General features: G+C 51.9%; 8 protein-coding genes across 8 annotated transcripts; 5 read left to right on the top strand and 3 right to left on the bottom strand.

The window, feature by feature from the left end:
- Nucleotides 1–1,221: 1,221 nt before the first annotated feature.
- CABS01_08378 (carotenoid cleavage dioxygenase 1) lies at nucleotides 1,222–3,117 on the top strand (the record flags this gene model as incomplete). Its single annotated transcript, XM_060541738.1, has 2 exons — nucleotides 1,222–1,395; nucleotides 1,453–3,117. 2 exons carry the CDS (start codon nucleotides 1,222–1,224, stop codon nucleotides 3,115–3,117), a joined length of 1,839 nt encoding a protein of 612 aa, XP_060401895.1.
- A 548-nt stretch (nucleotides 3,118–3,665) lies between these two features.
- On the bottom strand, nucleotides 3,666–7,570 carry CABS01_08377 (alpha-1,4-glucan lyase; the record flags this gene model as incomplete). Its single annotated transcript, XM_060541737.1, has 10 exons — nucleotides 3,666–3,968; nucleotides 4,055–4,222; nucleotides 4,279–4,385; nucleotides 4,451–4,721; nucleotides 4,778–4,819; nucleotides 4,881–5,148; nucleotides 5,199–5,645; nucleotides 5,708–6,671; nucleotides 6,729–7,189; nucleotides 7,266–7,570. 10 exons carry the CDS (start codon nucleotides 7,568–7,570, stop codon nucleotides 3,666–3,668), a joined length of 3,336 nt encoding a protein of 1,111 aa, XP_060401894.1.
- Nucleotides 7,571–9,177: 1,607 nt separating this feature from the next.
- On the top strand, nucleotides 9,178–12,121 carry CABS01_08376 (uncharacterized protein; the record flags this gene model as incomplete). Its single annotated transcript, XM_060541736.1, has 12 exons — nucleotides 9,178–9,299; nucleotides 9,372–9,487; nucleotides 9,545–9,803; nucleotides 9,861–9,912; nucleotides 9,975–10,027; nucleotides 10,077–10,145; nucleotides 10,216–10,610; nucleotides 10,673–10,746; nucleotides 10,810–10,836; nucleotides 10,894–10,985; nucleotides 11,045–11,724; nucleotides 11,793–12,121. 12 exons carry the CDS (start codon nucleotides 9,178–9,180, stop codon nucleotides 12,119–12,121), a joined length of 2,268 nt encoding a protein of 755 aa, XP_060401893.1.
- Nucleotides 12,122–12,888: 767 nt separating this feature from the next.
- Nucleotides 12,889–14,567, top strand: CABS01_08375 (formyl-CoA transferase; the record flags this gene model as incomplete). Its single annotated transcript, XM_060541735.1, has 2 exons — nucleotides 12,889–14,086; nucleotides 14,140–14,567. 2 exons carry the CDS (start codon nucleotides 12,889–12,891, stop codon nucleotides 14,565–14,567), a joined length of 1,626 nt encoding a protein of 541 aa, XP_060401892.1.
- Nucleotides 14,568–14,626: 59 nt separating this feature from the next.
- On the bottom strand, nucleotides 14,627–16,512 carry CABS01_08374 (fungal specific transcription factor; the record flags this gene model as incomplete). Its single annotated transcript, XM_060541734.1, has 3 exons — nucleotides 14,627–15,137; nucleotides 15,204–16,389; nucleotides 16,440–16,512. 3 exons carry the CDS (start codon nucleotides 16,510–16,512, stop codon nucleotides 14,627–14,629), a joined length of 1,770 nt encoding a protein of 589 aa, XP_060401891.1.
- A 1,438-nt stretch (nucleotides 16,513–17,950) lies between these two features.
- CABS01_08373 (uncharacterized protein) lies at nucleotides 17,951–18,997 on the top strand (the record flags this gene model as incomplete). The annotated part of the gene is made up of 1 exon (XM_060541733.1): nucleotides 17,951–18,997. The coding sequence occupies one exon, from the start codon at nucleotides 17,951–17,953 to the stop codon at nucleotides 18,995–18,997; it is 1,047 nt and encodes a 348-aa protein (XP_060401890.1).
- A 689-nt stretch (nucleotides 18,998–19,686) lies between these two features.
- Nucleotides 19,687–20,937, bottom strand: CABS01_08372 (uncharacterized protein; the record flags this gene model as incomplete). Its single annotated transcript, XM_060541732.1, has 1 exon — nucleotides 19,687–20,937. One exon carries the CDS (start codon nucleotides 20,935–20,937, stop codon nucleotides 19,687–19,689), a length of 1,251 nt encoding a protein of 416 aa, XP_060401889.1.
- A 1,304-nt stretch (nucleotides 20,938–22,241) lies between these two features.
- On the top strand, nucleotides 22,242–23,309 carry CABS01_08371 (uncharacterized protein; the record flags this gene model as incomplete). Its single annotated transcript, XM_060541731.1, has 1 exon — nucleotides 22,242–23,309. The coding sequence occupies one exon, from the start codon at nucleotides 22,242–22,244 to the stop codon at nucleotides 23,307–23,309; it is 1,068 nt and encodes a 355-aa protein (XP_060401888.1).
- Nucleotides 23,310–23,751: the final 442 nt, after the last annotated feature.

The raw sequence follows: 23,751 nt of genomic DNA, 5'->3' as shown, positions 1-23,751 counted from the left end.
CGCGTCCGTTCCGCTGGACTGTCGCAATCACGTTGCTTTTCCACCTGGGTGTCTGATCGGGTCTGAGATTTTTCAATCCGATTCTTCGCATCACTTACTCGGAATCCCGTCTTGGTCGCATCGTGGATTGCGCATGGGTATCTCAATCCCCGTCCCATCTCACCAACACGCCGGGTAAAGTGGTATCGATCGACCATTGACGACCAAAAGTTTCTCATTCACTCTGCTCACTCTCACCTTGGACATCCACACACACACACACACACACACGCACATACACACACACCCCTCATCAACTAACCGAACAACCACCCGCTCCTACGTCCGTAACCGTTTTCACCGCACTTCTGTGCCCCCGGTCGATAATTACTCGCCTCCCGCAACAGTAGGTAGGTATCTCGCTCTCGCACCATTCAGCTCGTCTCCCCCGTATCGCCCTCACAGTCACCTACCTACGTTTACGGAGTACTGAGATACATCTCACATACTCACGCCGCACTGCTTCATTCATCCCGTTTGATGAATGCTCCCGGCGCTTAATGCTTGTACATCGCCTGACATCCTGCGTAGCAACACCGTCATGTAAGCAGACCCATCCCATGGCCCGTCAACATACATATGCATTCTACCTACCTTACTTAAAAGATCGCCATCCTCTTCCCTCTTTCTCATCTCCGCTCTGCAGCTCATCTAGGATCTCATCGTGCCTACGTTTCATCCATCTGTGCTGCCTCTCTGACATGGGTCATTAGATGCCGCCGACCAACAATATTTGCTTCTTCTTCCTGGGGGCCAAAAGATTGTCCACCTCTTGCATAGCGGATTCTTCACTTCTTTCATAACTCACCGACTCTACCGACAACTACACTACCTCACCGATACACCGAGCCTCACCGGCCACTTGCACCGATCCGGTCACTAGCAAACTAGCAAACACCGGCTGAAAAATAGCGTAAGTTGATACCTGCCAGTTCACGTGGCAGCTTTCATGTGTGTGCCTCATCTTGAGTGTCTTTCACTCGACATCTGCTGTCCGTGCAGTATTCATGAGTGAACACACTCACTGCTCTCTTACTCATCTTACCTCATGCATACTTCTGCCTCAGTATACAACTCGCAAATGTCACTGACCTTGGATTTAGACGGCACACACCAAGCTGCAAACCTAGCACCACGGAATCGTCGCCCATTCATTTCTGTTTACAAAGATAAAGTCCCAAAATGGCTACCACAACCACAACCAAAACGACTACGACCGCCATAACAATGTCTACCAACACCAAGATCCCAGCCAGAACCGTCAGGCGTACCGCCAAAGACGAGGCAGCAGACCTTCAAATGTTCGAGGAGAACCGTCTCAGGGCGCCCTACGAAGAATGGCCAAATGAGGCAGGCGTGAGCCTCCCCTTCTCTTACATCAATGCCCTCCAAGACGCCAGCTAACAGCTCTAGTTCGATGGCCTCACCGAGGAACGCGGCCCCATCGAACTGCACGTCCAAGGACAGATCCCAGTCTGGGCCGCCGGCGCCCTCTATAGAACGGGCCCGGGCAGCTGCAAGATCGAAGACACACCCAAGGGCACCTACTACGTTTCCCACTGGTTCGACGGCTTCGCCCAGACGCATAAGTTTGACATTACTCCTCCTGAATCCCCAGGCGGTCAGACCCGCGTGCTCTACTCCTCCAGACGGCAATCCGACGACCTCGTCGCCTCCATCAAAGCCGCAGGCCACCAGAACCGCTACACCTTTGGCCAAAAAGCCGACCCTTGTGTCGGGATGTTTGGCAAGTTTATGGGCGTCTTCGCCCGCGGCACTGCTCCCAACATCTGCGTTGCCGTCAACGCAAATGTCCCCGGCTTCGATACGAAAGATCAAGGCCCCGCGGGGCCAGGCCACCGTAACGCTGTCCGCAGCCTTTGGCTATCAACCGACTCAAGCCCTCTCATGGAGATTGACCCAGCGACCCTGGAACCCATCGGCCTCGCAAAGCAGGAAAAACTCCATCCGTCTCTCTCCGGTCCCATGTCTTGCGCCCACGCCCAGCGCGACCCGGTTACCGGCGACATGTACAACTTCAACCTTGCCTTCGCCATGAAGTCGACCTACCGCATCTTCCGCACTAGCTTTGCGACGGGCGAGACGGAGATTCTTGCAACTATTGCCGGGCCCGACGCGAAGCCAGCCTACATCCACAGTTTCTTCCTCACAGAATCGTTCATCGTACTATGCATTCCCTCGTCGCACCTGGGCTACAAAGGCCTCTCTGTCCCTTGGGAACGAAACATTCTAGACGCCATTGTGCCGTTCGACAAGACCAACACATGCAAGTGGTATTTCATCGATCGCCACCAGGGGAACGGCGTCGTCGCCTCTTTCGACACCCCCGCGGGCTTCTTCTTCCATGCCACAAACGCCTTTGAGGAGCCGGCGGCCGACGGTAGCGACGGCATGCTTGACGTCTATTGCGAGATAGCAGGCTACCAAAATCTCAACATTCTCTACAATCTCTATTACGACGTCATCATGAATCGCAACTCTGCCGGCGAGAAGTTTTGGACAGACGAGAACAAGCGCTACAAGAACGGCTGGGCTAGCCTCCAACGCTTCAAATTCAGAATCCCCAAACCCGACGACTCACAAACACAAAAGATAACAACAGTGACGACTACACCACCACCGGAGCTCGCGGTCTTGATCCCGGCCCCGCACGCCGGCGAACTCCCCACAATCAACCCTGCGCACTTGACGAAACGTCACCGCTACGTCTACAGTCTCTCGGACCGCGGCCTCAGCACCCTTCTCGACACAATCGTCAAGACGGACGCCGATACCGCCGAAGCTCTCATGTGGGAGTGTCCCACGGCTCACACGCCCGGCGAGCCAATCTTTGTTCCTCGGCCTTCTTCATCCGCTGGCGGCGCCGATGGTACCGATGGACAGATGGCCGAAGACGACGGTGTGATTCTGAGTGTCGTGCTCGACGGCACCGCGCAGACAAGTTATCTCTTGTGCCTCGATGCCAGGACCATGACGGAGCTCGGCAGGGCAGAGTGCGAGTTTGCCGTTGGCATTGGCTTTCACGGCATCCATGCCCCTTCCGGACCGGGCGCGTAGTGACCGATTATTTCTATACCTTCTCGATCCCCCTTTTAAAACCTTCTTATGAACCTTACGATGAATGAAACTTGCGGCGGTGCTGGAAGGGTTGGTTGGTCTGGCGTTTTACGAGACAAGTGATCATGCGGGATAGAACTTCATTGCGGCAGACTTTCGACGACAGGGATTCAAACGTCTGCAAACTGGTTTCTCAGGCTGACATGGGTTTCAGTCTTTTCGAGTGTGTTGATAATGAGCCTGCATGAATAATTTGCTACGGCTGAGCTTGGTTGAGCTGAATGTACCCTAGACCTTTCTGAATTAAAAGACTCCCACTGCTCACCTTTCGCTACTTTCTGTAGGCTGTCAATTGCCCAAGGGTACTCAGCTGCAGCCTCATCGAACATATGGCGCAATGTATTGCTACAGAGGAGAATAAACGATAGGTTGGGCATTATTTCGCCATGAAGCGCAACTACTGGTACGAAAAGCACAACGGGGAACATGTACCCTTCGAGCAACCAAGCATCTCCGGCATGATCTTTCTCAAGCCCTCAGACCAGCCTTTAATAGTCCCCGTCAAACTCCAACGTGATCTCGACTCCCTTCTCCGAGTGAACCGCGGAAATGGGAACAGTAACAATGGTCGCTCTGACGCCGTGGTTGACGTTGTAGTGGAGGTCCGCGCCCGTGACGTTGACCTTGATGGAGTCCAGGTTGCTCTCTCCGCGGTGCCAAAAGACAAAGGTGTAGTCTGTGCCAATGTACTTGGACGCCTCGGCGCCGAACTTGTTATGGGGCGCGTTGGCTGTGAGTCTGCGGGTGTACTTTCCGAAGTCCTCTTGGTCGGAGAGTCTCTTTTGGGTGAACTACCGTGATTGTCAGCATTTTTTCTGTTCCTGAATGACAATGTCCACGTCTTGTAGAATTTTAGAACGAGATGAATGCGACGTACCTGCTTGATCTGGACCTTTGTGTAGTTGTCGTTAGCCTGGGCATCAGCGAGACCGTCGTAGTGGTGTGCCTCGCCGTACCAAGGACGCGCGCCAACGGCGGTCTCCAATGTAGAGTTCTTTGGCGCGCTGTCCCTGGAGATTCCGTCGTCGAGATACATGTCGTAGATCTGTAGGTGTTTCAGTCAGAACACGTCTTGATAGAAGCAGGGATCTCAGTCCTTACGTTGTCCTTTCCGGGGTAGACGTGGACGGTGATGGGGTTGGCGTTTTGAGGGGTCGTGCTGGGATCGGCAACGTAGTCCCTGACGCCGACCTTGGGGATGATGGCGCCTGATTTGTTTGTTAGTCAAAGATCTCTTTCAAGAGAAACTTGTCAAATGGCGACGATTACTGACCTTCACGGACATACATGGGAGTCGAGTACGGGAGTTGGCGCTCGTCGTCGGAGATTCGGCAGTCGTACTCGATGCGTTGACCACCAGAGGCAGCGGGACCAAGAGGAACGCCGAGAGGGTCGTCAGGTCGCAGGTTCAAGGGGTACCAGGAGTCGGGGTACGGCAGGTAGACCTTTCTGGACTTCTTCTTGCGCCCATCCTCCCCGACGAGAGCAGGGGCGACCAGGAGATCCTTTCGGACCATATACTGGGAACTGGTGAAGCGACGGTTCTGCAAGAAGGTTAGCAGGTGGGAATCACGATGGAAGATGTCAAAAGGTAGCATACATCGGCGCTGAAAAGAGAGCGGTCGAGATGGTCGGTGACGGGCTTTGAGTTACAAGTTAGTCCATGCATCTATCAAGTTGTAATGCTGATGACGGGTACTCACCATGGCCCTGGCAATCGGCAGACCGTTGATCATGTTCTCAAACATGGCATCGTAGAGCAGTTGCATGAGCGAGTAACGAAGACGGATCAAGTACCGGCAAGTCGGCAACACAGCTCGGTAAATCTCGGCCTCACGACCCTGGAACTGATCCTTGTGTTGCTCGTAGTGCAGCTGATAGGCGTACGGCTCCTGGAACCACTTGCCGTCCTTTCTCATCTTGCCCTGGTTAGGGCCGTCGATCCAGGTTCGGAACCTCGTGTAGTGGTTTCTAAAGACATTAGCGGGCATATAGAATTGAGATTGGAGCACAAAACTTACCGGAACCAGGGCAAAAGGGAGTAGGCCCCGTACCAGCGAATAATCAGCTCTGGGTTGGGGTAGTTTCTCTCAGACTCGATGAACTCGAATCCACCGACATCAGCACCAGAGATGGTGACGCCGGACAGTCCCAGAGCGAGGACCTGCGCAACAGAGATGCGGAGGAACTCCCAGGTCGACGAGTTGTCACCAGTCCAGAGCCCAGCGAAGCGGTGGCTACCGGCGAAGCTGCCGCGTCCGATGATGAAGTTGCGTCGGTTCTCGCGCCACGCGAGCTTGTCGTTCTTCTTGTCCTTGGTCTTCATGTGCAAGTGGTTGAGGCCGTGATAAGTGGCCTTGTGCAGGTTGTAGCTGTACAAAGACCAGATCTCAATGGCCTTCTTCTTGTCGGCGGCTTTGGGGTCGCCGGACCACCCATCGGAATCCAAGAGCAAGCGGAAGGGCAAGCTACGGAGGGAGAAATAAATCAGAATGAGTCCATTGACAAAAGGGGGTCCATCTCGACTTACGACTTCATATCACCATACTGCTCGGCGATGCAGGGCTGAGTCATGTCCTGCCAGACAAAGTCCAGGCCGGTTTCGAAGAGATACTCGTACTGCTTGCCCCACCAGTAGCGGACGGCCTTGTTGTTCAAGTTGGGGTAGTGTCCAGGGTGGCCATTCTTCCAGCCGTAGTAGACGCCGCCATGGAAGGGGACACTCTTGTTAAAGCTGTTGGAGAAGGTGTAGTCATCTCCATCCCAGTAGTCAGGCTTGTCCGTGTTGGGATTGGTGAAGTAAAGGTTGCTGGTGCCGTACTGAATGTACCGCTGCTCGAGAGCGCCAGGGGCTGAAGGATCCAGCTCTCGCTCATCCTTGAGGAAGTATTGGTTCTCGAGGCCTTCATTCAACGTGTTGTACGAGCTAGAGGGAACATTGCTGATGTATGGCGTGATGTTGGTGCTGCACTTGACACCGAGCCTGCGCAGCTCAGAAAACATCCACTCCGGGTTGGGGAAGTGACCCGGACGCTTGTCGATGGTGAAGGTGCGGTAGTCATCCTGCATATCGACATCAATATGCATACCATCAATCGGGAAGTTGGCCTGTCGGTATCGATGGACAGCGTCCAGGACCATCTCTTGCGTATCATAGCCGTAACACCCCTGATGATAACCTAGGACGTATCGGGGCTTGAGCTTCGGCTTGCCGACGACAGAGGTGTATAGCTGAATGACTTCCTGAATGCTGTCTCCGGCGAAGAAGATGCCCTGGAAACTATTGAAACGCGTCGCCACACGAAGCTGAGTTGGGTCCTTCATGCCAATGTCCACACAGATCTGGGAGTAGTTGTCGATGAAGGTTCCGATCTGGGTTTGATAACCCGGTTGGGCGTCCACCTCAATCCAGTACGGTTCCGAGTGATAGAGAGGCTCACGATCATCCAAGGGACCGACGCCGTAGACGTTCTGGTACCTCATATTGTCAAAGTCTGTGCGCGGGGTTTTCATTAGTTACATGATCCACGCAAAGCTTTCGGTGGGCTTACTGAAGTAGTTCATGTACGTCTTTTTCTTGAAGAGGTCTTTGCCACCTTGCTCGCCAAAGCCCATATAATCAGCCGTAATGGACTTGTCCAGGCACAAGATAGCAGAGTGCTCGCCATAAAGCAAACCCCTTGGCTTGGTCTTCCAGATCACAGCAGGGCGGAAACCTTCGTTCACAGGAAGAGTGAGGCTTTCGACGACATCCTTCTCGAACGTCTGCGGCACAGGTCTCGCCTCAGCGGGAGCAAGGCTCTTCAAAAGACGAACTGCGGTGATCTGGAAAGGATTGCGAGAAATCCAAAGCTGAACCTCCTTCTCAGGGGGTGCATTGGGGGTCCGCTGAACGACCGACTGCAAAATGTAGTATTGGTCATCTTCAATCAGCTCAACCTGCCATGCGAGCTCTTCGCACTTGTCCAAGATGCTGATCAGCTCGGTCGTGGTATTTCGGATGAGAGTACGGCTACGACGGATGGTTAGAGGATACGTTCTGCTCGCAGTATTCTACGCTGAATCATAAGACAACTTAGGAGACTTACGTGTTGTAGTCCGAAAAGTGAGATGGCTCTGTGTTATGCGGATCAAAGCGAATTCTCCATACTCTTGGCCTCAAGAACTGAACAAGAAGCAGAGATCCATCATTGAATCTGAAGATTCTTCCATGGCTACACGCTGGGTTGAGCTTGCCGTCAGGGAGCTTTTGGTCGGCATCGCTGTACGACACCGACTTGGGCTGCTTTACGCCAGAGCCCTGACCATCAATCTCATCCTGGAAGAAGTCGTCGGCCTTCTTGAAGATGAAGTGATCTCGAAGTTTGGTAGCTGAGACGTCTCCACCGCCCATTTTGAAAATTATGATTAAGATGTAGGTGTCAAAACAAGGTATTAGTGAAGATAGTGATTGAAAACTCAAGAGAAGCACGTTAATCGAGCTGGATGTTTGCTGCCTTTCGTGTTCACGGCTCACGTCTTATATGGTGGCAATATCCGAATCGATCCTCCTTGTTCACGGTCATTGCGGAGATACCAATACACACACGAAGACAGGATCTCACGAGCCAGAAACATGAGATTCCATGCTTTACGATCGAGACTTGGCAGGATTTTCGTTTCCTCCCCACTTCTGCCGTTTTCATTCCGGGAAAATGTTGAGATAACAGTCCAATTTTCATCTCACTGAACTTTCCTGAAATAGTGGCGTCTGAACAACTCATGAGAGACAGTATCATTCCTTTTCCAGTGTGACACGGTGGTTGACCAGCCATCGCAGGATGATCATCGAGTATGTCACTCAGTTTGTCGAGCCAAGTCGTCCCAGAATAGTAATGGTTCAGGTGAGGGATTTATCAGATTTGCATTCGTCCAGTATCACGGGCATTTAATAAACTGCTGTGATTTTCTCAACCAGAATAGTCTCAATCCCGCAAATACACATGTATTTCATACGTCGAACTCCTGTCAGTACCGAATCCCCGAATGCGGGGCGGACCGCGGGCCGCCTCGGAGGCTGAGACAAATGTCTCTTATAAGTTGCAATCATTGGACCGACTCTTGTGTTCCATTGGAGACGGGAGCGCGAGAATCTAGGAACAACGCTGGTGCCCAGGCACCATTCAAAGAACCCGCAAACCCGACCCTTGAGCAGGCTGAACGCGCGTCGACGCAATTCGCTGGCTAGACCCGTGGACGTTCCCAAGGAGGTGCTAAAGATCTGATTCAAAATAGAGGCGCAGGCAAGGCCACTACAGAAGTCTGCATGCGCTGCGAATACCTATCACCACTTCAGCCTGGCCCCTCAGCTATCTGAGCCGGAAACACAGCCAGCTCCCCGAAGATCAGGCCATATTTTCAGGAATTCGGACGTTCCTCGTTCACGAAATGATCCAGAATTAGTCCTAAAGTGGACCATGAAATTGGCCAACTTTCACCATACTGCCTACTACCATGGTGCCACTTCCAAGCCCCAAGTTCTCGACCTCGCCGAGAGTTCCGAGCCCGGAATCATGCAATCTCCACCGGACCCTGATCGTTCCATCACCCGCGGATCCTGCCCCAGAGTCGAATTTGTCCTAGACACAACATTTGGCCGCGTTGATGTCTCGAACTTGGCGGTCCCTGCGTCGGGCGTTTGCATGCCAGATACCCCGCCCGACTGTTCGCCATGCGGAAAAGCTGAGCTAAGACATCATCTGCCGGCAAGTCAACATGGTGAGACTGATTCAACTACTTCTAGATCCGGCCTGCGGGGATGAAGAATACTATGTTGCTAGCGATACCGGGTCCATGCTTTTGTGAGTGTCAAGTCCGTGAATACATGCAGTTTCTCCACGATGACTTGGATTCGGTCGGATAGTATAAAACTTGCTGCGCAGCTGTGGTTTTCGGATGTGAGGCCAAGCAGATCATCCCTCCCAAGCATTTCATCTCTATCTTAATTCTGAAGAAAACAAAATGGCGTCCATCGACCTTCCAGTGCCCGAATTCGGGCGTGCTGTCATTGAAGACAATAGAAAAGACGGCTACTGGGTCGAGACGTTCAAGTTTGGTGAAGACGAAGTTCCAGGACTTGTTGCGTAAGAATCTCCATCTTCAAATAACTCACGGCTGGTCGTCTAATACCCGATCGACACTGACTCTTTTCTAAGATCTGGACTGGCTTCCGGCGAAATCGAGTTCCTGGATAACCCTATTGCCGCCGCCAAACATGAGGCCAAGGCCAAGGGCGAGGAGTTCTATGCATCAGAGATCGACATCACTGGACGTACGTGGCATGCTCCTTTTTATCCAGGAAACAATGATTCTGACATGAAATCAACAGCATGGAAGAAGTATCAAGTGGCCAAGTTCGACAGCCCAGTCGCCGTCGTGGCCGTTGACATCAACAGGAACGGGTTGACCGACATTGTGGTTTGCCACGACTACGGCCCATTCATGCTTGAGTGTGATCCCAAGGGAGGCTGGATCTCCTGGCTTGAGAACCCCGGTCGTGAGAACTTGGGAAAAGAGCCTTGGAAACTCCGAATGATCGGCCGTTGGCCTGCAATGCATCGCATGAAGGCTGGATACTTTACACAAAAGTAAGATGGAAATTCACGAGATCTAGACTGCTGTTCATTGGGCTAACCTTTGACTAGATCCGTAATGGAAATTGTTGCCGCATCGGTTGTTTGTGGACCGCACGACAAGGTTAGTCTGTCGTCGCCGTGGCAGCATGCGCTCTGTTCTTGTTCTCTAATCACTATCTACAGATCACCCCCATCCCCATCATCCGCTTCCAAGCTCCTGAGGATGTCCTCAATGCGTGAGTCAACTGCCTTGAACCAACATAGTGACTTGCTAACACTTGTCAGCACTGAGTGGCAACGCTCAATCATTGACGATGAGAACTTCACCGTCATTCATGAGTTGACGGTTAAGAAGTAGGTCGACGCTTTTCACTCCGCACGCCGAGGAGAGGAGCAAAAGTTCCGGGAGCTAAACAAAATTCAGATTCAATGGCCCCACTGGACTCGATTCTATCATGGTCTCATCCCGCGAAGGTGCCAACTGGCTTTACTACGAAGAGGGCTCGTGGAAGCGACAGCTCCTCTCGAGTGGAGAGCCGAAAGAGGACCGACAACAGCCCAACTCCCTATCGCCGGGATCTGGTGACCATTGGGGCACTGGCTGCGCTGATGCTGGCAAGATCGGTGACGATCCGTTTGCTTACATTGCGACGCTGGACCCCTTTCACGGTACAACGGCCTGCGTCTTGTCCAAGGTTGGTCGTGGTATGAAAGACACACAGTGGAGGCGCCACATCCTGGATATATATGGCACGCCCAACCAGCTTATGAAGTACGGTGATGGACCCGGCCACTACATTGTTTGTGCCGATTTCGATGGTAGGTTTCTTTGAGAACAAATGCTTTTGACGGCTGGCTGACCCAGAGTCTTCTACGTGTAGGCGATGGCGACGATGAGTTCCTTCTGGCTTTGTTCGGATCTCTGGATCGCGACAAGGACCTGGAGTCTATTGTCGTAAGTCTGCATGACGCCCCGCATCTATGACAAGATTTTGGTTGCTGACATCCAGTTCTACAGCCGACAAAGGGACCCAACCCAAACAAGGTGAGTAGAAACGCAACATTTGGTCCTTTCAAGACCCTAGCAGCTCAAGTTTCGTAGGGCATCATGTACTACAAGGCAATCGATGTCGAGAAGGGATTGTTCGCGAAGTGGAAGATCGCAGAAGAATCATCAGCTCGCATCGCAATTGGGTAAGTTACCGAAGCCGTGTCGGATTGGCTGGTATAATACTGACACGGCACGTTCGTAGCAACTTCACTGGTTCTGATAAGCTTGACTTGATCTCGGTCGAGTACAATGTTCCTCGGTATTACGAAGAGCCCAAGCCCGTCATTACGCTTCACGTCAATAAGTTTGCCAAGCCCAAGCCCGCCGTGACTGAGCGTCACATCGTACCTACGGTGTGGGATAACGAAGGCTTGGTGTATCTGGCTCGGCCCAAGGAAGTCAAGAGTCAACAGTCTTTCCCTCTGATCGAGGTTGCAAACTACGCAATTAGCATCGAAATTCACCCTCTTGGAGCAAAGATCCCCGTGGGCAAGAAGGATGGCATCAAGGTCCTCTACGGCTCCGTTGCTGATATCGAGGGCACTCGTACAGCGCTCGGCTTGCCTCCCTTCCCCCGGATCGCGCCTATCTCTAGCGAAGACAAAGAACTCAGCGCCGACAAAGAGAAGGGGGCCATCATCCTGAGAATCGTTTCTCTCGGCGAGCCTGGCGTATGGGAGAAGGCCGGGGATGTCCCCGTCAAGACAACGTTCAACACCAAAGAACTTGGCCTGGAGTTCCCCGACCTCAAGTTCACCAAGGTTGAAGATCTTTGGTGGGGTGACAACTTCAAGGGAGTTGACTTCACCAACATGTCTGGTTTCCACTTCCGATTCCAAGACGACAAATCACAGATCGCGCATCTGCAGTTCTGGACTGCTGGTGAGTTATAATAGTGTTCCAGGAGCAGAAACTGTTTCTGATCGATTTGCTTACCATATCCTCTGCAGGTCACAATGTTAATTGTGGAGTTCACAACCATGGTAACGATATCTTCCAGGAGATTCACATCTGTCTCTCCCCTGGAACCGAGACCGGAGGTATGTGGAGGCTCAAGGAAGGCAAGGAGCCTGAGTCTGCCGGGCCGGATGACTTCGACAAGGTCCCACTTCCCCGTCTCAACGAGCATGGAGGTCTGTGGTACCGCGACTCGTACGGCGATGCCGTCCGCGGGCACAACAATGTTGTCTCTTACCCATGGCACAAGTGGCAGGGAGGAAAGGGCAAGAACGTCGATGTCTGGTTGGCGCTGGAGTTCAACCCTGACTTGGCTCAGTAGGCTGCAGTCTGATGCAGACGTGCAAGATTGGCGAAGTGTTGCTGTCGCTCTCTTAGTAATTTTCACAAACAAGGTAGCTTCTAATATTCTAATTCCAGTGATCAACAGACTGAGAATTTCATGCGTGAATGGTAGAAAGCTGTCGCTTTCACGATCGGACACCATCTCTAATTCTCATTCAAGTCCTTACGACCATGAGTAAATAGTGGGCGGCTTCCTCATATATAGATAGCCATTGCCTACTATTGGATCCGAAAACCGAAGGCCACTCTCCGACATGAGCGGGGTCTAGATCAACGATGGAAGCTGTGCCAGGCGTTGATGTCACAATTGGAGCTCAGAACTCCGTGACCAAAACTCCGTGACCAAAACTCCGAACGCGAAACTCCGGCACCAAGACCCACCAACATGCCTCCGGTGAAACGAGTCCCAGCTAGAAATGCGAGCGGGTCAAATGAGAGACTCGCCAATACTCCGCATGACTAGGAGATGTTTTCTTAGTGCCATCGTCTGTGGATTTTCATCTGCCGGCAGACGATTGCTACATCGGGCCGAGCCCGAAACATCGGAGAGGCGAATCCGCCGGAGTTCTGACCTGCTGTGGCACTGACGACATGAAGGCGTCCCCAACATCCCTGGCCTGGGGAGTTTCTGAGATGCACAAAGGACATGTATATAGGGCCGATCTTGACCATATGACTTCCTACAACTTTGGTAGGAATGACAATATCGTTGAAATCATTCGTACTTCACCACAGGTTGCAACCATGGCAGACTATTCAGTCTTTTCCGAGGCATCTCGAATTCTCAACGATGTCTTGCTTGCCGACCCCGCCCTACGACTCCCAGACTCTTTCAAGAAAGCAGCTACAAAAGTCAAGTTCCTTGGAGATGATGCAAAACCATTCGTCCTCACGCCCTTCAAAATCACCGAGTCATCCGCTTCTCTAACCGCCCTGTTAGCCACCGCAGCCAACGTTGCTGCGGCAGAGAGGTACGGCATAGAGTATCAAGACGTCCAAGTCAACACCGACGCCGCGACGCTTTTCCTGGAATCCGTTCTGCTGCCAACAGTCGGCGGCAAGCAGTTTCTTCAGAACCCGCAGATGGCGGCAGAGATTGCCAAGATGGACATACACCAGTCCTCAAAGCCCATCAGGCGGTACGCAACAAATGTCTACAAAACCAAGGACGGCAGATGGTACCACTTGCACGGGTCGATGAACGCTGGGCCAACAATGGAGATGTTGGGTGTTGAAGATGTCGACGTGACCCCAGAAGAAGCCATCAAGATCTACACCGAGAAAGTCGCCCATTGGCATTCCAAAGAAATCGAAGAAGTCGCCAACGAGAAGTACAAACAAGCAGGTGTCGTATGCTACACACCAGATGAGTTCTTCACCAGCGAGCAAGGCAAAACCATGTCCAAGGAACCACTATGGAACATGACCCGAGTGCCCGCTCCGAGGAAAGAGTGGCCGAAAGCGCGAGATGATCAGGGGTTCAAGCCGCTCGCGGGCATCAGGATCATTGACTTTTCCCGGGTCATTGCGGCCCCGGCGGTGTCCAAGATGCTGAGCGTCCTCGGAGCCGATGTTCTCCGCGTGTCATGCGATAAGCTGCCCGACTTTGGGGCGACAATGCCAGACTTGCAAACGGGAAAACGGGATACCAACATTGATCTCAAGACGGACGATGGCAAGAGGACTTTTGCTGAACTCGTAAAGGGTGCCGATATCCTAGTAGATGGATATCGTCCAGGTGCTCTAAAGAGACTGGGATTCGATACGACCTCCTTGCGAGAGTTGAATCCCAGCCTGATCTACATGCGGGAGAACTGTTACGGATTCAAGGGACCACTAGCTCATCGATCTGGATGGCAGCAGATTAGTGACTGCTTGGTTGGGCTTTCTCATCTGCAAGGCAAATTTCTCGGCCTAGATGAGGCTGTTGTCCCGCTTTTGCGTAAGTCATTCGGACTCGCTGGTGCACATGGATGCTTGCTAACGAATGTTCAGCCAACTCTGATTACCAGACAGGCTTGGTTGGTGCCACGGCTGCCATCCAGGCTTTGATTGCTCGTACATCAGAGGATGTCACGTTTGATATTGACATCAGCTTGACGCAGTACAATATTTGGTACTATAACCTGGGCCTTTACTCCGAAGAGCAGCAACGAGAGCTCAGAGCCCGGGATCCCGACTTCAGCCCGCGGCATTACGACGATATGGGCACTCTAGTTGGTAAGACGCACCAGTCTTGGAAGAAGATTCGCCCCGACATCTTCACCCATCCCGAATACTTCTGGGACATGAGCGGACGGAACTACGGGCTCGACGAGGACATCAGAGTTCTGGCTCCCGCGTTCAAGTTTCAAACGACTCAAATTGGGTGGGAGGAGCCGACAGGTCGAAGAGGAAGGTCGAAGCCCGAGTGGATCTCATGAAGCTTGTTGTATGTATCTTCGTCCGGAATGGCAAATAGCCTCGGGCACGCTTTAGCTTATCAGATGAACATCGAAGTATCGTCTCCCAAAAGATGTTCAAATCCCCAAGGAACACCCCAAGAATCGAGGGTATTCTGGTCAAACGGCAAAAAGCTAGTTCCGTTGATCCCGTTGCTTGGATTCGGAGTTGCTTCGTGATGAGGCTCGAGCAGGGGAGAAAGATCTGATAAAGCCACTTGAGAAGAGTCTCGCATGGTGTCCGAAGTGCTCTCTTGGTGGACTTGTTTGCCGTGAGCGGCAGTTTGGCCTTGGTCAGAGGTCGTATTTCCTGGTTGCGATGATGTGCTGTTGGACGTATTGAAGGCCCCTAGGGCAGCCCTGTACGCATCCTGACACACCGTTCGTACCGGAGTCAAATATGAGCCAGGTTCAGAAAGTTCGATGGAGGCAAGACGCTTCAGAGCTTTTGAGACAGAACCGAGGTCCTCGGCGACGTTTGGTGTGCGGGGTCGACGCAAAGTATAAAGGGACAGGATGAGGGTGGCAGTGACACTGATCGGAATCACGTCCCTAGTAGGAATAATTAGCAACTGTTCGTAAAGATTGCGGCACGGTTCGCACAATGGGATTACTTACCAAGTCAAGCTTTTCCAGGTATCCGGGACGAGTACATCCAGCTGGAGAATTGCTCTAGCAGCATCCACAGAGTTCTGAATAGAGGTTGTGACCTGGCCTGACAGAACTGTAGATGACCGCTCCGACGACGCCAAAGACCTCCAGTCATATTCGCTCTGTGCCCGATGAACCAGAATCACGCAATGCCGATAGGTGTAGTTCAAGCGTAGAACAGAAGAGTAGTTGGTCAGCTCGGGATGACTATCAAGATCCAAGACTGTCGAAAACTCCGCTCGCCAGTCATCTAAGTCCTGGTTTAGTGCTTGCGTAGCATCTGAAATGACGCCTGGGTTAACCCCTTCTCCAAGATAAATCTTGGAATATAGTTTAGCTTGGATGACAGCCAGGCGAGAAGCGGCTATGAAAATGTTGACCAGCCCGTTGGAAGGAGCATGGGTGCTGAAGTCATGCTGCAACAGTAAATCAGGCAAATCAACCTCAAAGCCGCCGAAATCTTGCGCAGGAGGCCGCCCGGTCCGTAGACTCAACTCTCGGTCCAGAGAGAAAGCAAGCCAGAATACATTGGCTCTCGTCGCTTTCTCTATAGGGCTCAGCGACGAGCTGCACTCCTTTCTGTGTAACCCGATGGTGTGTGCAAGTCGAATGGCGTTGGCCACTAACATGAAGCTGGGCTGAGGATTGGGAGTACCCAGAAAAAACCACGCTAATATCAGCAGAGCTTGGACCGACATGACTTGAGTGGCCCTCATGAGTATGTCCAGAACCGTGTCGAGTGCGTTGGCCGCATAGCCCCAGGCCAGTTCCTTGTCGTCAGACATCCCTTGTTCAACGCGTCTCCTTTGAGAAATTGCCAGAACAGCGTTGAATGAGGTCCACCAGGCAGGGCCACCATCGAAATCTCCAGAATATTGCTGACCAAGCAGTGCGACAAAGGCAGGTGGGTGGAAGAGCGGTAAAGCCATGTATTTTTCCTCGAAGAAGGCCGTAACCAGTGAAAGAGCTTCAGGCCACGACGGCAGATGGCAGTGAACCCGTTTCTCAAAGACTCCTTGTAATTTGGAGTGAGTCCATAGAGACCAAGATCCTGTTTTTGAGCCCGACTGGGTATTTGGACGCCGGGCCGATGCTGTTTGCTCGTCGAACGGTGGCGGTCGAGTTCGAAATAACGCGATAGCGGAAGATGGGCCTAGAGGGAATCAACTTTTGCATTTGGTTCGGAATAGAGACCTCTCGTACCGAAATATCTCAAGTCTCGTCCTGCACCCATGAGAGAGTCTTGAAGAGATAAATCGTCAATGACAACGAACATTTTCCCTAGTACAACCACTGATCTCTGATTCAAACCAACCTATAGAAGGAGAGGGTCGCGTTCCGCATGAAGGAGGAGTGCTGCCGCTGCTGTGCAGCTCGGACGGGGGCTCTTGAGAAACGGGTGCTGCCTGTAAATTGTCATGATTTGGGACACATACTTCGGCTCGAGTCGAGCCATCATCAGGTGATCCGGACACTGAGGTTCCAGCTGTTGCCTGCGCCCTACTGGACCGCGTCCGCCGCTTGAATGGTTTAACAACGTCGGCATAGTTACACATGAGAGACAGCTCCAGACATCTAGTACACTTGGGTCTACCGCCGTCACACTTGACCTTCTTCATGCGACACAAGTCGCAGGCCTGTCGAGATCATCAGCTACCAAAAATGTTGACAAGGACGTCCAAAGGATGTTAACCTTGGCGAATCGACGTCGCCTGTCTCCTCTGGTCACACTGTCTGACATATCCGATTGAACGTCTTTGAGGGGATGCATGAAAGTCCCCTTCCGAACTTGAGTCAAGGTAAGGTAAGTTACCAGGTAAGGTAAGGCACCCAAGGTTGACTTGAAGAATGGAATGAGGAGTTTGATTGGAGAACCACGGCGACCTCCACAGGAACATAACGGCAGTATCTCCAAAGCGGATTACCTAAGCGTATCAAGGTGCCTTAAGCGAGAGTTCCGTTTAATTGGGGCTGTTTAATCAGACCAATGAAAGCCCATCAAATCGTCCAGTAGACTCAGAAAACGGAAGGCACCACCCACTTTCACCCCGTCTAGATCTCCACTATCCCAGCTGGGCACGGCCTGGTTCGGCTGTCAAAGTGATGGAACTACCGGTCAACATCAAGGTCGGAAATGAAGTGACAACCTCGACTACCTACCTACCTAGTACCTTACTGACTGGGTTTTTGATCATCTTGAGGAGTTGCTAGAATACACGCGATGTACAGGACCTAAATGGCAAATAGATTAGTACACTCACAAAGAGCATTGGGAAGCAGGTTGTAGTCCATTGTCAAACTTCATACCGTTGAACATATTTTGCTTTATTCTCCATTGGCCAGGTCAATCACATCCTCTGCTGTGGTCACGTGGTATACGGCAAGCTCTTGAATGAGGTGGTTGATATCATCAGGGGAAGTCGCTACCGGACGAGATTTTGCAGTCGTGTACCTACCTAAGGCAGCCAGACTCAGAGAACAGCCATTAGCCCTAAACGAATATATACGTGTTGTTAGAGGGGCGGACCTCACAATATCACTTCTTTGTGGTTGTCCTACGGATCTCGCCATCACCCGCCTGTCGATGTCCATCAGCCGTACTAAAAACCTACACACCAGATGATCTCGTCAGTTATACGTTCAAACCCGCGATGTTTTTTTTCTACTGCAACTAACTTCATCGAGTAGCAAGCCATCGCATCCTCCAAGACACGATGTCGGATGCAATGGAGGAAGATCAGCAGCAGAAGCCGCCGATTGTCATCGCAATCCGTAACGACGCGCCGTTTCCCATCATCCAAGTCGCACCTCGCAGCCATCCGAAAGACTTGCACAAAGCCAGCGAGTCTTGCCATCAGGTTGAGCTACCCAAGGCTCTCAAATACCGCAATGCCGCATACTATACAGATGTCGCAGATGACTTTTTAGACAATGCCGACTTTGAGGCATTGGCTGGTCTAGACACTGGCAGACCAGATCCCTCGATTGTGCTTCACAGCAATGAGTCAGATGTTGCAAGGTCCATTGACGAAACCATCAACCGAGTGATCGCATTGGTGCTTCTTGGGGGGCACCCAGATGGAACACTCACGATGAGCAGCACCACACAGAGATACAACAAAATCGACATTCCTGACCCCGAGCCGTATGAGCCCAGTTCTATCACATGCATCCCCGACTGGACAGCCGCGTGTGCCTACACCCCCGAACCCGGCAAAGAACAGATCCTCTCGAACCTCGTTTTGGAATACAAGGACCGGGGCTTGGTCTTCACTAAGGAGTTTGAGAGCGAAATGCAAATGACTCACGAGCGATTGGTTGGTGCTATGAAGGAATTCGCGGAACGTGGCAATCAGGTTTCGAACTCTATCGCGACAAATTCGGGTAACGACCAAGCCGTCGCAAGCGCCTACACCGCGGCCCAGGCTCTTCGACAGTCGAATGTTCGTTACAAGAAGCAGTCTACGCTGGGTCGGCAGTTAGCCACCCCATTCACTCCGCATGTCACGGAGACACTGCATCAATCGACGAGTTACGCTATCACCACTCCCGCTCGCTTTGTCGGTTTCATGGAGCATCAATCCTTGATCATGTTTGAGTTTGAGGGTCTCACGAGAGACTCCATGTCAAAGGACGAGATCACGCGGCTTCGAGCAGGACCAGGCCAGATTGTTAGCGCAGTGGTCGTCGAAAACCCGGCTCAAATCCGACGCGTCGTTCTCGGTGCCTGGCTACGCAGCATTCACGTTCTCCATGACTAATGTTTGCAAGTTTCTGGCCAGCATTTGTGAATTGTTCTGGAACCAAAGGGGACGTTTGGCGATGGGTTCTTATAGAGGCGATTGGGGGCTATTGGGGGCGATTGATGTGGGCTTGAGGAACTTGCCGTGCAGAAAGGCTCACGTTTCCTACGGCATCAACATTACTTCACGTCTGTATCTGTAGAGAGGAAGCTTGAGAGTGGGATAAAGGATACAGCAGCAACTTCTCAATTCAGTTATGTTTCTTGATTGTGCCCATCATGTGCCGCCGCTTGGCATCCACCAAGTTACCGCTAACTACCTCAATGTCAATCCCAATACCAATTTGCAGTGCCGCCCCTCTCTTCCTAGAAAATGTTGTCCGATTTGTCCTCGAGTGTCAGACTCTCCAAATCAGTTGTTAAAGAGTCAATGTCCTGATCAGTGGGCCTCGAATCTTGCGACTCAGTGTAAGAGTCGCGCTCGCCAGATATTCCAGCCAACAGTAGAGACTGCGGCATAGGGTGGGAGTCGTCAGAAGAAGGACCGGCTGCTTCGTCTTTGTCGTCCAGGCTGGGAATGTTCTCATTGTGATCTTCCTCGGTAGGAAGCGTTGTTGAGACATGGGCATTGTCGGAGTCCACGGACTTTACCGAGGGGTCAGAAGTAGTCGCGACCGTCGGGGCAACCGTTTCCAGGTGACTGCCACTCTAAGGCTGTTCCTCGGGCAAGGCGCTTGTAGATGTTCCCTCGAGCTCGGCCAGATCGTCGGACGCAAGAAAGGTATATTCTTCATTGGGCGTCAAAGGACCAAATGTTTGAACGACCCATTGGTCGAGCAAACGCGGGCGGTTGATGTTCGGACCTTTCCAATGGGCAGGGATCCAGCCTGCGAAAGACTCCAGTCTCTGCCAGCCGAATCGAAGGAACGGATGGGGCTTTGTTGGATAGTTCTTGTACGTGTCAGCAGGCTCCCTGCGCAAATCATCGACCAACGCCTGCCCATAGCCAATCAGAACAGCCCTGGGTTTCTCCAGCGGCTCACCGAGGTTTCGCATGGAAATTATAACATTGCTAGAGTGAAAACGGCAATGATCAACTCCAATGTACTCTTCCGACATAGTACCGTCCATGAGCTGCTTTATAGTATCCATTCTTGTATCGAGATCTGTGGTGAAAGCATCGCGTGACTCGGCGCTGTTGTATAGCTCAACCACCTCATACTTGGGGCCATCAAGTGCAAAGAGTTGGTCGAGGCCGGTGCCATCGATAAACTCGGTTGCAAGCACCGCAACATCCCGGGTCCGGTCTGCGAACGATGGGTTGATCGACTTGACTTCCGTGATCCATCCTCCATAGAATTGAGGAGCGACATGGGGGAAGCCAGTGAGCTCCTTTTCAAAGAGGCGGTTGTAGGCGCCGAATTCGTCACTGAATGCTGAGTCGGCCTGGATTGTGACTTTGATGAGGCGCTTGGTGATGTCGATGGTCTTGTGCCAGAACAAGGGATCGAACACCTTCAGGAAGAGTAGCTGTCCCTCAGACGGGATCTCATGCTCTCGTTCATTTGGGGCGGCCGATGGCGAAGCGACAACTTTGCAAAGGACTTTTTGGGGACCAGGATGGTATCCAGCACTGCCGTCAATCATCCGAATGATCTCGACCTCCATGGAAGCAGCATGGCCATCTTGGTTGTTCTTGTCAATGGTCTTGGGCGCATTGTTCGGGTGGAAAACCAGTCGTCTGAGCGAAAAGGCCTTCTCTTCATCGGATACCATCATGTCGCGAGAATTCCAGCCATCCGGAAGCGGGTAGTGATGATCGCCGTAGGGCGGAAGCGGTTTGTGTGATCGGAGAAGAAGTCGTCGTCCTGGCGAGTAATTCTTCTCGTGTTCGGGGAGAATGTCCATATCCTCCCTTCGACGTCTGACAGCTGTCTCCTCGGGAGAGGAAGAAGCCATGTCGATTTCGTCTCAAAGTCTGATTTTTGATATCCTTGATCAGTCTGATGCCGGTTTAGGCTGAATGGAAGTAGACTTACCTGTTGAATTTGAGAGACAAAATCGACGGGTTCGCGATGAAACTCAGTTGTACAACGAAAAGCTGAGCAAAATTGTGGATGAAGGACGGCAAGGATGAATGAAAAACCTTGGGGTAGGCGAAAGTGAAGATTGAAAGCGCCAAGGTAGGTAAGGGCTTCGGATTACCTTGTGCGGTACCAAGGTGAGGCATGGGAGGTAGGGAAGGCACAAAGGTGGTATCACGAGGACCTTCCAAATGTGTATGGTCAGACCCACTCACGGGAGCAGGTACCTTAGTAGTCACCTCGGAGTTAGGTGATCCAAAAAGATGCCTATCAACGAAATATGATTACGAGACCGATTCTTTGTATTGTAACTAAAGGCTACCTAGTATTCTCAAGGACTACATCACAGACAAGAAAAAGAAAAAGAAAAGGACAGATATTAAAAGTAATAGGAAACAATAAGAACAACAGGAGATTTAAGAGGGATAAAACAGTATGGATGCCTTAATGAAAATAGAGGTAGGTTGCTGGGCGGCCAACAATGCCACCCACTGGGTAAGGTGAGGTGAGGTACGAAAATCGAGGAAGGCACCTTAAGGTTCTGCGGCTCCGCAACTGCACTGGCCAATCTCGATCTGTCTCCCCCCCATCAAGGCAAGTACCTTATTCCTCCCGTCCCCACTATTCGTTTGGGCACGTCCTGGTCTCCTCTGACAGTGGTCAGAGACTTGTCATGAGAGCATCAATCACCATACTCGAGACTCATCACTCATCACGTGATAAGATAAGTGTTCCTGATCAGCTTCATCATTGAGGTAGGTAAGTGAATATACATGTAGTCTTTAAGGGCTAGATGAGGGCCAGGTCAGATATGCCCACCCTCACTCTGACCGCTACTCCCCCTTCCACCCGCCCTACAACGGGACGCGCCTGCCTCACCTGAAGGTTTACTACCTACGCCTACCTTGGCTCCCAGGCGTACCTACCTTACCTCAACACGCGTCCCTTCTTGAGCCACCTTGTCTTTGTTTTCCCGGAGACCAACGACCAACTTGCTCCCCTCAACGATTCTCAACCACAATCGCCGACTGTTATTTCCTCAGTCATCCCGTCGGTCTGTCTAGACAAAATAGGAATATTTGCCGAATAGGTATCTTACTCTACCTCACCCTACATCAGTATCTTTGGCTAACCCATCAAGAAATCAGGTAACCGATACCAATTTGCAGACACGTCACAATGGGTGACCAACAGGCCAAGCCGCCAATCGTGGCAGCTATTCGCAACGACGCCCCTTTGCCGGACATCTCAATTGGAGATTGCCCCAAGTCGAAGAACTTGCGCGATGCAGGTGAAACAGCCAACAAGATCGATTTACCAAGGGTCTTGAGTCGAGCACCTAGCGACTATTACACCAAGGTCGCGGATCGGTTTTTAGATACTGCAGACTTCAGACTGCTTGACGGCGTCGACCTCGGACCTCCCAACCCCACCATCCTGTTTCACCGAAACGTATCGGACGTGGCTAGATCAATCGAAGACTCCATCAACCGAGATGTTGGGCTGGTTCTCGTCAAAGGGCACATGCCGGGAACTTTGGTGATAGATAGAACGACTCAAGCTGGGAAGATGATCAAGATCCACAATCACCAGCCATTCGAGCCAGCGTCGATCATTCCCGTCCCAGGCTGGACGGCCAAGTGTAAACTGACCGCTCCTGGTCAAGAACCCATTGAATCGATGCTCGTCGCCGAGCACAAGGATAGAGGCCTGGTCGTCGTGGAGGAGTTCGAGAAAGAGCTCGACAAGGCCCCTGTGGGACTGCTGAATTTGTGGCAGGAGGTACAAAACAATGCCGCCGAGCTGACGGAGATGCTCGAGACGGCCAACAATGAGGGGATTGCGCAAGACTTCCTACGCCTCACAAGTGGCCTCCGAAACTACACGACACCTCACAATCGTGAGTTTGAGTCGACCTTCGGAATCGAAAATCATCCCAAGTCTCCGTTCGAAAAGGAAGTCACCACAACGCTTCACGGGATTGCCACCCATGCCGTCGTGGAAGACGCTCCCTACGCCATACTCGGAGACTATCAGTCACTGGCAATATTCGAGTTTACCGACATGTTGACCTTCCCGAAGGTGAACGAGATCGACCGGCTTCGTCGGGGTCCGGGCAACAGGGTTCGAGTACTGGTGCTCAATAATGAGCCACAGAAAATCCGCCGAAACATGATTGGCGTTTGGCTCAAGAGTATCGGAAGCGAATCAGGTGAAGCCTGGATGAAGAGCACCGGAAGTGACTAAGACAAGGGCAACACGTAGGAAACGGAGAAATGAGCTGGTGGTTGAGTTGCTGGTGAAGGGGTGGGGAAGGGGATAGAATGGAAATGTTGGCGTGTGGGATAATTGGACTCGGCCTGGAGTTTTGGTACCATGGGCCTGTTTTATCGATCATGGAGTTAGTACTTGCAATTGGTTTTGTTATTAAATAAGATCCTATGAACTCTGTGAAAGCATTATTAATGATGAGTGTACACGTTAGCAAGATGGTCTTGCAGCCGGCAAGACACATCTTACAGCAACGTGTGGTTCAGCAGCAGCAGACCACAAGCAGTTAATAGTCCAGCGAGAGCAATCCTATCGGGCTTCGGCTTCTTCACAAGGGCTTACGTCTTGAACATGCACAAATCGGACTGCACCCTCAAAGGGCTACTATGGTTGCTTCTCTCAATAGAATGGCACGAGC

This window comes from Colletotrichum abscissum, assembly GCF_030869225.1.
Source record: "Colletotrichum abscissum strain IMI 504890 chromosome Unknown Scaffold_19.1, whole genome shotgun sequence".
Lineage (NCBI taxonomy): Eukaryota > Fungi > Ascomycota > Sordariomycetes > Glomerellales > Glomerellaceae > Colletotrichum > Colletotrichum abscissum.
The sequence above is the reverse complement of the archived record's forward strand: the minus strand, read 5'-3'. Positions and strand labels throughout refer to the sequence as shown.